Source organism: Physcomitrium patens, chromosome 19, assembly GCF_059467195.1.
Source record: "Physcomitrium patens ecotype Gransden chromosome 19, ASM5946719v1, whole genome shotgun sequence".
Classification (NCBI taxonomy): domain Eukaryota; kingdom Viridiplantae; phylum Streptophyta; class Bryopsida; order Funariales; family Funariaceae; genus Physcomitrium; species Physcomitrium patens.
Window position 1 is genome coordinate 6,625,649 of NC_143428.1, and position 14,414 is coordinate 6,640,062.

The 14,414-nt window shown below is 35.9% G+C and overlaps 1 protein-coding gene across 4 annotated transcripts; it reads right to left on the minus strand.

Moving 5' to 3' along the window:
• Positions 1–5,873: 5,873 nt before the first annotated feature.
• Positions 5,874–13,866, minus strand: LOC112272635 (phototropin-2). 4 transcript variants are annotated; one of them, XM_090244570.1, is made up of 22 exons: positions 13,731–13,866; positions 12,760–12,895; positions 11,569–12,651; positions 11,368–11,459; positions 10,625–11,121; positions 10,467–10,537; positions 10,178–10,284; positions 10,017–10,066; positions 9,770–9,874; positions 9,572–9,631; positions 9,372–9,461; positions 8,996–9,238; positions 8,746–8,849; positions 8,587–8,636; positions 8,371–8,477; positions 8,026–8,190; positions 7,841–7,892; positions 7,558–7,670; positions 7,302–7,442; positions 6,971–7,097; positions 6,617–6,755; positions 5,874–6,491 (listed from the first exon to the last, which is right to left on the minus strand). In XM_090244570.1, the coding sequence occupies exons 3-20, from the start codon at positions 12,609–12,611 to the stop codon at positions 6,975–6,977; spliced, it is 3,213 nt and encodes a 1,070-aa protein (XP_090100696.1). In that variant the 5' UTR covers positions 12,612–12,651; positions 12,760–12,895; positions 13,731–13,866; the 3' UTR covers positions 5,874–6,491; positions 6,617–6,755; positions 6,971–6,974. The 4 variants fall into 4 exon arrangements, with proteins under 4 accessions (XP_090100696.1, XP_090100695.1, XP_024356361.1 ...); XM_090244569.1 differs by having other exon boundaries at positions 13,707–13,839; XM_024500593.3 differs by lacking the exon at positions 13,731–13,866 and adding an exon at positions 13,596–13,726.
• Positions 13,867–14,414: the final 548 nt, after the last annotated feature.

The following is a 14,414-nucleotide window of genomic DNA, read 5'->3' on the forward strand; positions in this document are numbered from 1 at the left end:
TCTTTAAGTGGATAAAAATTTATTTAAACTAGTGCTCATATTGAATTGCATAGTCAATGTATAAAGTTTATATAAATATAAATATACTAATGTTAAATATGACAATCAAAATATTAAATATATTTTTGTATAATTTGGAGATAAAATTATATATTGTAATATATTTTTATATAATTTGTAATTTTTTAAAACCAACTAAAAATATAACAATATATATATATATATATATATATATATATAAGCCGATTATACAAGCCTATTTGTTTTATGTATTTTTAATTGGGATATATACTTTCTTTTTTTTCTTCTTATTTTAAACTTGTAATTTTTTTAGATTGAATCAATCTTGTATTTTATTAGTTCTATGTCTTTTTTTCCCCATAAATATTAATTATATTTAATGTATTAATTTTCAACTAATTGTTCTGGCTTTGTTTTTTTTTTGCAACAAAATATAATATGAGTTTGGTTTTATTTACCTATTTTACTTCCTACCCAATGTTAATAAATCCAAATTTTAAAAAATTAGATTTTTGACAATTGACTACTTTAACTATTGATTAATGGTTAAAAGATTCAATTAATTTATATAATATTAGGTTCTAAACAATATATATATATATATATATATATATATATATATATTATAATATTAGTATGATTTTTGATGTTTTAGATTTTATATATACTAAAAATAGAATAAAATTAAAAAATAATTTAACTATAATGCTTCTAGAATACAATCTTGATTCTAAAATTAATAGTTCTTGCTCATTCATCTTTTAATCTTCTACCAAGTAGGATTACCTTCAAGATTACATCATGATTGTTTTAATATATATCTTTTAAATCTATGGTTTTTAATAATTTATTATTTTTAAAAAAATTATCCAACTTAATACCTAATCAAAATGTAAAAAAAAAAAAACTTTCAATTGCAAACATGAACCATCTCATTCCTATGTCATTACAAAGTTTTAGCTTTGCATATACTCTTTCTAATTCATGGGTCTTTACTTTGTATTGAAAAATCTTTTGGTTTCTAATTAGTGGTACTCTAATAATAATAAAATAGTATATTCTTTTTCTTTTTTATAAGAGAATTCTTATTATAATATAAAAAAGTGGTAACATTATATTACTATAAATAAATTACTTTGATGAAGCTATATATATATATATATATATATATAGCCAATAATATAATTCCTAAAATAAAAAATAATTTAATAAAAAATAATTATAAACATAATAACAAATTAATAGAGAACAACCGATAAGTATAATAAGCCACTATATTTTGCAAATACTGAGTAAGTTTTAGAATCTCAAAAAAAACTCATAATAATTTTTTTTATAAAAATATGCTGAATCTTTAATTTAATAAAATACCATTAATTGGAGTTACTTGAGATTAAAGATGCTCCTTAACAATGTTGATAATAGTAGTTTGTAGTTATTTTTGATTGTTCTAATTAAAATAGTTATACTTGTAAAATTACCCAATTTATTTGATAATGTTTTAGAGCTTGATTACCTCCAAATATAAAGAAGTCGAAGATGTGGAATTTTTTAATTTTATTTTGGATAATACCAATATTGAGTACTTGCTTATATCAAAGGTAGTAAAACATTTTATGTTAATGAAATCAATTAGAAATAATATTAAAATTGAGCATCTTTTTTTATCAAAAGTAGTAAAAAGATGTGAGATTTCCTAATTTATTTTGCAATAATATTAAGCTTATTTATCCTCCAAAACTAAAAAGTAATTTCAAATATAAGATTATTTAATTTTTTTGATGACAGTATTAAGATTTATTACTTTTATGTATGAAAAGTAGTCAAAGGTGTGATTTTACTTAATTTATTTAGCAATAATATTGAAGTAGACTATTGCAATATATTACAAGTAATCAAAGATGTAAAATTCAATTTATTTAACTATAATGCCAAGCTTGAGAACCCTTGTATATCAAAAGTAATCAAAGATGTAGCATAATCCAATTCAATTGATACTAATATCAAGCTCTAACACTCACTTATATCCAAAGTGGTCAAAGATGTGAAATTACACAATTCATTTGGTAACAATGTCAAACTTAAGCACATGATTAAAAAAAGATAATCAAACATGTGAGGTTGTTTATTCTTTTTGCAAAGATCTCTAGTAATTATTTTATTTATTTAACAAAAATTTCAAAACCAAACCATATTTTTTGTATTAAAATAGTCAATATTATTAGATTGTCTAAATTTTTAGCAATGATGTCAAGCTTTAGAAATTATGCATAATATAAGAAATCAAAGATGTGAAGTTATTAACTTCTTTTGATATGGATGTTGGACTTTAAATAATGAAATATTAAAAAAAAAAAAATTAATATGATATTAAGCTTTTATAATTACTTATATAAATTGTAATTAAAGATGATAAATCCCTCAATTCATTTGACAATGATGTCAAGCTTGAGCACCACCTCATATCAAAGGTAGTCAAAAAAGTGATGTTGCCTAATTCATTTGGCAATAATATTGAGTTTGACACTTACTTATATTTAAATTTTTTAAAAACAAAAGACTTTATAATGATGTCAATAATGATTTTAGTTTTTCACAATCCTTTAAACTAAGTATTTTTTTATGTGGTCATATTTTCTATTTTATTTGGTAGCATAGTCATGTTTAAACACCCTTCGACATCAAATTCTAATAATGTAGCAGTTTCAAATAATAAAATTTTATTTTGATTTATAAAAGAATAATTTTTTAATGACAAGACAAATAAGCTTTGAATTTTTTTTCCAAGTATCTTTGTCATATAGCATGTGCAATGCCTTGTCTACTTTTTTTTTTTTTTTTTTTTTTTTTTTAATTTGTATTGATAGAATATGTAAAGTAGAAAAAAATTTAAAATATATATATAAGTATATATATATATATATATATATATATATATATAAACTCAAATAACATACTTAATATCAATATAACAATCTCTGGTGTGGAAAAACTTATATTACAACTTAAAAATATAAGTGATGAAAAGCAAGCACTTCTTACTTCAATAAAAATGTTGTTATTTAGATTGTTGAAAGATAATCCTTTTAACATAAACCAATACAATTAATCACACCAAAATATTAGTATTTATATATTTTTTTATATAAATATAAATATATATATATATATATATATATATTCATAAAAATTTAATTATTATGCAAGGTTAATTTATCTAAATAATGACTTTATATCAACATACATCTAAAAAAATACTATACAAATAAGATGAGATAAAAAAACATTTGCACCTTCTCATATTAATTCTTTTATATTTTTATCAGTTCTACACATGCCATTTAGATGATAGTTGAGTAAAATTACCTTATTTGAAAATCCTAAAATAGATATATTTTCAAATTCCATATTTTTGTATATTTATATTCCATTTTTTTTCCAATAATGTTTCTAACCATATCTTGTAGTTGATCATGTATTCTAATAATTCCATCTTTTTCTATATTTACCAATAATTGGTAAATTAATGTATACAATATAAATTCTATGTCTTATTCAATTATGTTTTTTTGATTATTGGTCCATAATTGCAATGCTCTTTCTTTTGACATGCCTTGTTTGACATAATATTATAAACATTAAAGATATTATTTATGATATCAATTAAATAATAATAACTTAAGCACAATAATTTTGTTTTAAATAAAAATAATATTATCTAATGTTAAATCAATAACTATCTTTAAATCGGACATTCTAAAATGAATGAGCAAGTTAGTTTTTTTAATTAGAATTAAAAAAAAAACTATAATAATTATTGATTTTTATATTTTATTTATAATTATCTTTGTACAATATCTACAATAAATTATGATATACTTATATCAAAAGTTAAAAAAAAAATATTAGAACCATCTTTATAATTAGCTACTATTGTGGTCAATTACATTACATGATTTATAGTAACATGTATGTAACATTTACCACAACAATATGATTTATTGTCTTGGATATATATATATATATATATATATATATATTTATCTAAATTAAAGAAATTCGGTAGAAGTAAATTTGACAATATCTTATAGATAAGCTTCTTAGAAGCTTAATAGATGTGTATTTGATTTTTTACATATTTGTAGTTGATTCATAGGTTGAAAATTTGGCCACAAGTCATATATGTTAGTGACTTGTGAAATAAGTTGGTCATGTGGCACATATGTAGGAAACTTGTCTTATAAGTTAAACACATGTTTTTTCAAGTTGGACATATATTGAAGATCGTATAGAATGATGTCATATAGTTCCACGTTAGATAGTATATATGGAAGCAAGAGTAAGGCCTTCCTTGCTCTTGTCAATGCCTTTCATATTCTTAGTCTTGTTTTAAAAGTCTCATGTCATTTTGTCTTTAGCAATAGCCATTCTAATTTTAATGTTATACCATCTTTGAGTTATTATCTACTTTTTTTCTAGTAATGCAAGCGTGTATTGTCCCTTTGGTTATTTGTGATAGATATCCTTAACATAGCTTTATTATATAATAGATTTATTGACATATTGAAATCAACCATATTTTTGAATAATTAACAAGCATTCTTAAATAAGATGGATTATTAGTAATTTACATTTAATTTGTATAAAATAGCCACTTTAATTATAAGTTTAATAATTCTATAAATTAAATTTTTTAATGAAATTATAATTTTATGATTTATTATAGTATTTTTATTCTTCATGATAATAAAATATTTTCTTAATAATAATATAAGATGTAGTATAAAAAATCTATTCATGTATTTTTTAATTTTAAAAAGAAAAAATCTTGAGTTTTTGAAGTGATTTATATTTTTGGCATACTTTTAAGAAATGTTTTTTACATTAAAAAGTTAAAAATCTCAAAATCTACTATTGATAAATTTGGCTAATAATAAATCAATACACTTTAATAGATGGCCAGTATTAGCATAAAATTTTTCAACAACATGTTAATAGTAAAATAATACTCTTAAGAAAATAACATCTATTAGGTAATTTAATCACTTTATGTCTTATTAAGTATGTATTTGAATGCATTTAAAAACTTTAATCTTATGTATTACAGTAATAATTCAAAATAGGAGATGTTTCATGTATATGTTTTTGTTGCATACAATTTTTGTTTTAATAAAAAATTATTTGCAATAAATTCGTGATTAAAAAAATAAATTAAGATAATTGTGTTTAAGCTTATAATTTTCACATAATAATTTCTTTTCAATATTCAAAACATAATTTTATATGTATATATATATATATATATATATATATATATATATATATAATATTATTATTTTAAAGAAATATTTCAAAGTAAAAATCAATTATTATAAGTATCATTTAAAGCATAACCTACATTAGCATAATTAGAATTCATTCCTAAATTTGGAATAAAAGTAATAGTCTTAGTAAGAGCAATATTACACGAAAAAATTCGACATTGCAGATAATTTTGTATTTAGTATTTTGATATCATTCATCCTTAGAAACACAAATGCCACATAAAATAATAGTATACTTGTCGAATAGTCTGCAAAGAAATGTCGACGTTCTGTATCGAAAAATTAAGTTTAGTCAGGAGATAAGCTCAAAAAGTTGTTTTTAGAGTCTTTCTTGGTTCTTGTTTATCTATTTGTTAAATTGCTTTTCTTCAGGTCCTGCGTTCCTTGTTTCTAACTTATTCAAGATATTAGTGTAAAAAACTATATATTTTCACTTAGTTTTGCTCATTGCAAAACACTGAAAAGACAGTATTTGACTTGTACAAATGCAGCAATTAGAGAGTAAAAGATTTTTTGAGTCAACCAAGATGCCATGCAATTTTGTCTCCTTTTTTCTCTTTCAAGACCACAAAATTAATCCTTCAAAATCATCTCTTCATTTCCACTATTGTCGGTCTAAACTACGAGATTCAGAAGGCACTCCACAAACCACTGAGGACTAGTTTACTATCTCACTCTGCTCATTATAGATTCATTAGACAGAAATGCTTCTAAGTAGACTTGGATTTCCACAACTGTAGACAGTGCAAGAAGCCTAAAATAGCTACTGAATCAACTATCATGGACACAGAAAATTGTGCACAGGATATAAAACTATTGCTCACGATATAAACAACTCCATCGTAGGTGTGATTTCACCTGGTCACACCTTGGAAGCACTGGATTTTCAATCACAGCTACACAGCTCTGCGCAGCGCTCTTCACTAACAAGCCCAAGTGCTTCGCATTTAGAAATCAAAACCTCAATCAGACGCTTGTATACGTAGTACCAACTGCAGCACATCATGTTGTAGGGTGTTAACTACACAACTTGGCCCCATATTCAGCTGGCAAATACCCATAGGTGGGTCGCACTTGCATGATAATGTGTGACGAAATGATTTTGCCAAATCTCGCTTCCGATGCCCGCCACCAGGTTGATGATCCCTGCACCCAACATCTCGCAACGTGTCAGGGCTTTTAATAGTACGATGACGGGTTTCGATGAATCTCAACTGCAGACAGTAGATTGTCAAAAACATGCCAATCCAAGATGCCACACAAGACCCTACCTTGCTAATATGGTATGTGGTTGTCGCCGCAGAGCCACATCAGCAGACAAGGATTACTCAAACGGAATGGAACATGGCTTAGAGTCTAATCAGACTGTATGGAGGTGCAACAACTATGGTGGATTTCTTTAGCGCTGAACTGCAGTCCAATCACAACATATTCGTTAGACAATGGGAGATGGAAGCCGACACTGGCATTCTTCAACAATCACTTCTCTTTACGAATTTGTGCACACCATGCTTAAGAAAGTTAAGTTTAACCTAATAGATCTGGTCGTCGTTATTCGCTTCTGGACCTGCTGAGTGGAAACACTAGATTGTAGGTGAGTATGTAACAATGGACTGTCTCAATACCGGTCTAAAAAGTGTCACCGAAATTCGAGGCAGCCTCCATATCGTCCCACTCAAGCTCTGCGCCTTTGTCGTCCAACTCTGGCACGCTCGAGGTGATAAGCAAAGGAACCTCGAGAGAGGGAGGTGTCTGTAACGCATACAACACAGACACGACGTTCAGTTCATGAACAGAATACAATGAGTCATGTCTTAAAACTAGGGTTAGCTCACGAGCACATGTGAATCGTGTGAGAAAGATTAGAGTGGAATTTAAGATACTCACAAAAACCCGTAATTCATTTCCAAGGAAACTCAGAGGACAATAACAGGGTGGCTTCGAATTTGCACGTACCATGTTGCGGATAAGGGGCCATTTTATGCCTCGGAAAAATGGATGATTCTTGATGTCGTTTGCCCCACGATAAGAGCCGAGCCTCTTGAGAGGATCTCTGATCAGTAGATCTCGTATCAACGTCTTTGCTTCCAAGCTCACCTATATTTTCGAGAGTGTCAATATGGTACATTAGGTGGTTCACATGTCATGGCATTTGTGAGGTACTCTACTTACTACACACGACCACACCTATTGAACGTTCTGGATAACTTACAGGAATATGTGCCGGAAAGCACAGCTCTTTCTCCAAAACGTTGGCGAATGTGGTTTGTCGATTCTTCCCTCTAAATGGCGTGCGCCCAAACAACATCTCATATATCAAGATGCCTGCATGAAGGGAGAGAACAAAACAGGTTATCAAGCTTTTGCAATCACTTCGATGAACCCATTCAGCACCACCACGAATGTGAATGCCCCCTCACATCGTTAGCAAACTTGCTGTAATTAAATGAAACGATTTATGCAAGTCAACAAGCGATGAGGTCACAACCACACACCTAGACCCCACCAATCCACGGCGCTACTGTGTCCTTGACCTGAAATGATCTCCTGCAAAACGCATCTTTCACCATCACTACGATGAACTCGATGGTAGTTGCAATCTCAAACTGTGTATGTAAATCATCACACACGGGCACCTCGGTTAGAAGGTAAAGGAGCAACAAATACATGTCATTCTTACAGGTGCAATGTATTCTTCCGTCCCAATGAAAGAATTGGATGGCGTCACTGGCGCTGCAAAGAATATGGGGCGAGGGATATCCTTCGTCTGGGGCTGCTGTGCCTTCTTTTTCGCCCCCCGTGCCCTGTCCCACGTACTCGTCTTGGGGATTGCAGGTGGAATGAGCTGCAAAAACATAATTCACGATGCTTCTGCCTCAATACAAGTGTGCACGGTGATATAATTCAAATTTTTGTCATTGCGTATTCTGCACATTGTATTTATGCACTTGCAATGATCAGTAGAACTGAACATTAAGCATCGTGGAAGTATTTATAGAGTTGAGAATTAGAGTATGAAGCGAACCTGCACTCGAGGTGTTGTGATGAAGGAAAGGTCGAAGTCAGTGAGCTGTATGTGTCCGCTCTCTGTCACCAGGATGTTCTCTGGTTTCAAGTCACGGTAGATTACTCCTGAGGTGAGAAGATTCACGAGAGCATGTCAGAAACACGAGAAAGAACACCAAATAATCGTGCGTAAAGTCTGAAAAGGGAGATGACTTGAAGATTCAATTTCACTCACCCTTGCAATGTAGATACTCTAACGCAAGCACTACCTCAGCAGCGTAGAACCTGCAATTAAGTACAAAGAATGTCAGACTGCAACCACAAATCAGCATAGAGACATTGTGGCTACCGAACAGATCTACACACCATAGTCAACCATTGCATACAGCCATACCTTGCAGAATCTTCCCGGAAATGTTTCTTGGGCTGTCTTTCGAGCACCAAGAACAACTCCCCACCAGGACAAAAGTCCGTAATCAAGCAGACGTGTGTCGCGGTCTGTGCATATGAATTTAACACCATTCTTAGTCTCTAATCTTTGTAAAACCCAACCGTAGACGATAAATCGAAAGTATCAGTTCAAGATTGATCCAGCCCCGAAGGAAGAGGAGAAACAAAAGCGTGTGGACAAGAGTGTGTTGTACCTGAAAGGATGCGTATAAAGTGGGCAGGAAAGGATGGTCCATAAGATCCAAAATCTGCCTCTCAACGCAAGCTCTGTGCACCTTATTCCGGTCCATCATGACCGTTTTGTCCATAGCCTTCATGGCAAACACATGATCAGTCCCTCGCAACTCAACCAAGTGTACACTTCCAGTATCACCGCATCCCAGGGGCTTGATGGGCTTGAAGTTCTTCAACCCCAGCTTCTTCCCAGCTGTTCTGACCTGACCCACCAAACGTGTAAAAGCTTATTTAGCCGTGTGCTCTATTCCATTTCTTTTCGTGTGACATGCGCGTTAGAATGCGTAAGAAGTTAAGAGGCGACAGCGATCATAAGAACGTGGGTCTGAAACAGACCTTGAGAATGGATTGCCATTCTGGGGTACCACCCATGTGCGGTTTGGGCATCACAGACTTTGAATGGTTCGCCCACAGATCTTCGGGTGTCTACACATGGCAAACTTCTCAATCAGATCCACACGGGTAGACTCGGCAATGCAGAGTCAGAGTTGGGAAGTACTAGATCTTCTGATGCGACCAGATAGTGAAGAGCTCACCGTGTTTGCGTCTGGCAGCTCACGAACCGCAGTGTCAATGTTCCTAGCAGTCTCTTGGACCTAAAACAATTGCCAACCAGGGGGTTAGATCCAACAGCGATACGAGGTAAACTACAATGTAGAAGCTCGATGTCCGCGATTATGGAAACAAACGATTCTGTGAATAATGTTTCATGGAGTAAATTCTTTAAAACGTACCAACATTGCGCTTGCTTTCTCGGTTTTATCTGACAGACGATGACGTGTCGGCTCCACGTACTCACTCCCGTCCATCTGCACTCCTATGAAGTATTGTAGCTCTCCCTGTATTCACAAAATCTCAACAATAAGCCTGAGCAGTAACATATAACAGAATTGCAGCTGATACAGCTTCAAGCATTGGTTTCTAACATAACAAGCGGCTCGCAGGACCACTGAATTCAAGAGCTTGGGAACAAAATAAAACCTTGTGGTCACGCATGGCTTGAAGATGAAAGAGGTTCCAAAACGGTTTGCCTTCAATGTCCACCAATCGCAAATTGATCAGAACATATTCAAAGTTTTTATCAGCTGTTGAAGATGCGGAAACTCTTCCAATCAGTTCAGCGAACTACGAAGGTCACTTACCGCTCTTTGTGTAGTTCAGCAACTGCACTGTGATGTCCCTGTTCTCTTTGATCGCATCCCGTATCTTTTGCACAGTGTTCTGATCTGTATCTGGACCTTGCAAGAATCTGAGCACCAGTTCCACAATGTCACAGATGAATTTCGAACACATTGTCACAAGTGACGTTTGTACCCTTTTTGCCGCCACTATCGGTTTAAGATCCCACAAGCAGGCACCCCCAACGATATTACAACGCCGAAATGTTAATTCCAGCAACCCACACAATCTTCAACGCTGTAAAACAATTACCTGCAATTGCGCCCCAAAATCTCCTCACGGGTATACTCTGTCAGCTCCAAAAACTCGTCGGATGCGAAAATCTGTAGAGCGCCAAGAATTAGTTACTGCCACAGATAATCCATGTATTGTGCATGAGCTATGATAGCAACGCCAAGACTACAACTTACAATGGGATTATCAGGAAGCCGGGGATCAGTTATGACGAAGTTCTTTTCAATTCGCTCCAGTGTTGTAGCCAAGTCGATTCCTCGACGGATGCCCAGAGTGCGATCGAAGTCATCTCGACTCTCAGGCCGGTCCAGGACTAGCAGGTCAGCTTCGAGGTCAGATTCCAGGTTACCTTCCTCCATGATCCGTTCCGACTTTTGCCCAATCCCAAGAAGAGATAGAAATCCTGACGTTCGCTTGCTCCTGCCCGTGTCCCCCAGCTCCGACACCCCAGAGAGCTTCTGTGCGCGGGAACTGGTGTAAGGTTCGGTGGAGCGACGGTGGCCTTGGACTTTGTTGCTGTGAATAGCAGTAGATATAGTCTGAGATGGGAGCGGGGATACTAGACTTCCGTCTGCGGGAATGGATTGCAGCGCGGGTGTTGGTGGTGGTTGTGGTTTCTTGAAGGCCCCCACTAGTTCTGTCACCGATTCAGTGGCCTTGTCTTTCTGTCGAGCTGCACGCGCGTCAATACAATTAGAGTCAGAGATCACAATTTTAGAAGTGCAGATCCACTCTGAGTGAGATCGTCACCACCTAGTAAGGACAGCTCGTCCTTATATCATTTCACAGTGTTATCATGTTGAGAAAGAGAGAAAACTCAAGCTCAAGATCTTATCGGGAAGGAGATATTCTAGCATTCTTGACTGATACTCGAGTTCGCGTCGCAGACAAAGATGTGGAAAAATGAAAAAGCACACACCGTCGTAACGGATCAGCGACTCGGGCAGGCCGTTGGGACGTCGAGCCACGGCTTTAGCACCCTCCGTGTACTTGCTCACTTCAACCTGCATTCTGTTGTACCGCAACCGTGCACGTCATTAAGTAGGCAGCAGATTTGGACCTCGTGGCCGCTGAAATATTTTGTTGAAGAGTTCAACAACCATTGCGTAAAGAAACGTACCCTATGAATTTGACCACCTTGTCGTTTTCATCCTTAATGGGCGTAATTGTCAGCAAATTCCAGAACGTAGACCCATCTTTCCTATAGTTCAGCAAACGACCACAGAAGTTTTTCCCATTCTTTACAGCATGTCGGATCTTTTCGACGTCCGCTGGATCAGTGTCGGGACCTTGCAAGAATCGGCAATTGTGACCGATGATCTCCTTCGCACTGTACCCACTCATTGTGAAGAATCCCGCACTCGCATACACTATAGGACAGTCCGGCTTCGTAGCATCAGACACCACAAACGTTTGCTTGAACGACGACAAAGCGTCTAGTAATTCCTCAGAAACTTGGACGGGTACATCCTCTGACACCTGCGAGTTCCGCTTGGAGGGTCCCCTGGAAGTGGGAACGTACTCAGACTTCTGGTACTCTTCTGAGAATCTGCGGTACGACTCGGAGGGGCGATGATACTCTCCTGATTTCATGCTCATCCTCATGTCTTCAGACCTCCGCGTATTTACATCTTGCGGTTTCCCGGCCTTGGTGGAGTTAAGCACTAAACCCCACTCGGCGATTCTCTCCGCCATGAGCTCTTGCTGCGACAACTTGGGTTCCCCTGAGTTTTCCTTCACAGGTTTCATAGCCTCTCTGTCGTCTTTACGTGAAGAAAGCGATTCTCTGCGAGATTGCGACATGCTAGACCCTCTGGATGGCAACAATCCTTCCACGACCATTGCCCTCTCCGACAAGGACTTCTCTACCTCAGCTATCTTTCGGCTGCTCTGTCGCAAGGTTGAATTTACTTTGGGTAGAACCGGTGCCGGTGCGCTCGACACATCCGTCGCACCGAGTCCTCGGTTAGTAAGCGGCCCTGAAATGTTGTCCAGTATATTGGTAGCTTCCGGTAGTTCATCTTCCTGGGGAACTGCCAGCCCACCGTAGATGCCAGCTTGCATCAGACGAGGGGCACCGCCGAAGACTTCGAGAGAGCCTCGATTCCCTTTCTTCATTGTTTTTCTACTTCCTGGTGATCCAAACGTGGAATCAAACGACATACTCACAAATCCTTCTGAACAGTGAAGTTCTCTTGAAATCCTGTACAGACATCGACGAATGCTTCAGCTCTTCAATGACCGTGAAGCACATTAAAAAAATTAAAGAATGAGAAACGGGGGATAATGATTTAAGGGTTGAATTGCCCACCTCAATTAGTACAAGCAACAGGTTCCGTCAATTCCTCAACGTGGCTTGTACAAGAAGACACATGTCATAACCTTCATGCTGTCACCCACCGTTTCTTGTAGAAGAAAGCTTTTTTCGCAACAAGCAGCATGACCACCTAAAGACCCACATTAAAACAGAACTCAGGATCAAAGTCTCAAATCTTTAACTGAAATATTTGTCCCACGGTCAGAATTGTCACAGCGACCTAAATCTGCACGTTATCTCTAGTAGCTGACTATCACTAGTCCCATTTGCAATACAGCTTGCAGCTAAGAAAGACAATTAAAAGACCACACACTTGCGAGAAGCAAATGAATTTTATCACCCAAATCTGTCTGACACCCTTCGCGCTCACATTCATTTGGTTAGTCCACCTGTCTGAGGAATTTAGAAATCATTTTCCCATGTGTAGACTTGTCACCATGATTAGAGAAATTGATAATTGGCTGCGCAATTGCAAGTTCACCGACCCTCGGACACCCGCTTATTATTCTACATTCACGAGGTTATTGAAAGAATGATTTGCGTCAACTCAACTTTTCTCTCTCACAGTGAAAAATACCGTTCTTCGGAGATCCTTTTAGCATAATGAGTAGACCACGAAAGTGTCTACATTACCAGCAGCCACAGACTGGGAGGGCTGCAGGTTCTTACAAGTTCTCACAAGCGGCTTGAATTCCAATTCAAACATTGTACTAGCGGCACGAAGGTACAAGAGTGGCTGACAGAGGAACCTCTCGCTCAGTGAGCTCAGTAATGAAATCCACAACAAAGCAAAAACAGTGGATAAGGACGTGAGCAAGAGTTCTACCCACCAGAGCAACGCTACACTCCACCACATTAGCATGCTAAGCCACCCATGTCCAACAGTGTGCACAAACAACTCGCCTTCACGACAAGAAAGTGGAGAAGTGAACTCAACGTACCGAATGGTGGAGGATGGAACCTACCAGAGCGACGTGGAGGAAGCGGTGGACTAGGAAAAGCGCCCTTGAAGCAGGGACGAAGGATTTTAAGTGGCGGAATTCCGAGGAGGTGGAAATGAAAGTTTTTTGGCAGTTAAGAGCTTTACAAAGTGGAAGGGACGGAGGGAGTGCAGGTGAAGTGTAAAGGCAAGCGCGGTAACTTTGGCTTTGGCAACATCAACAGCAAACATGGACCAAGCAGCACTATCTACTTAAGCTCGGGCTTCCGAATCTGGGCCGCACGGGACGAGCAGCACCATAGAATCACTGATTGGCTCCCCAGTCCATCCGGTAATGTCCTTCCTCGAGAGCGCTCCAGTGTGGGGCCCAGAGTAAGGCACCAATGGTGGTCGACGACGTGGCTTTAATATTCACCCCCTTTAGATGCGCATTTCATCCTTGCCTTCCTCGTGGTTTGCACACCACTAAAGATTCCTCCACAAGCACAATGCGGAATTTAGAAACCTGCAAAAAGCTTCCTGTTTCTCTGCTCCAGTGCGACGCAATGCAACTGATCAATTGCATCCAACTTTGGATGGATTGCCACCCAGTCTGGACCAATTGTCCCTTAGATCGTTCAACACTGTGCGTTGCAGACAAGAGAATTTGCACGCTGACTCTAGATCATGTTACCTGCATGTCATCCCCATACAACTTTCAGTTACGCTC

Coding starts and splice junctions, on each gene's coding strand:
- LOC112272635 (XM_090244570.1), bottom strand. CDS start 12,611: ATGTCGTTTGATTCCACGTTTGGATCACCAGGAAGTAGAAAAACAATG. Junction 8,191..8,370: donor TCACAACACCTCGAGTGCAG/GTTCGCTTCATA, acceptor ATGTTTTTGCAG/CTCATTCCACCTGCAATCCC. Junction 7,893..8,025: donor CGGAAGAATACATTGCACCT/GTAAGAATGACA, acceptor TGCGTTTTGCAG/GAGATCATTTCAGGTCAAGG.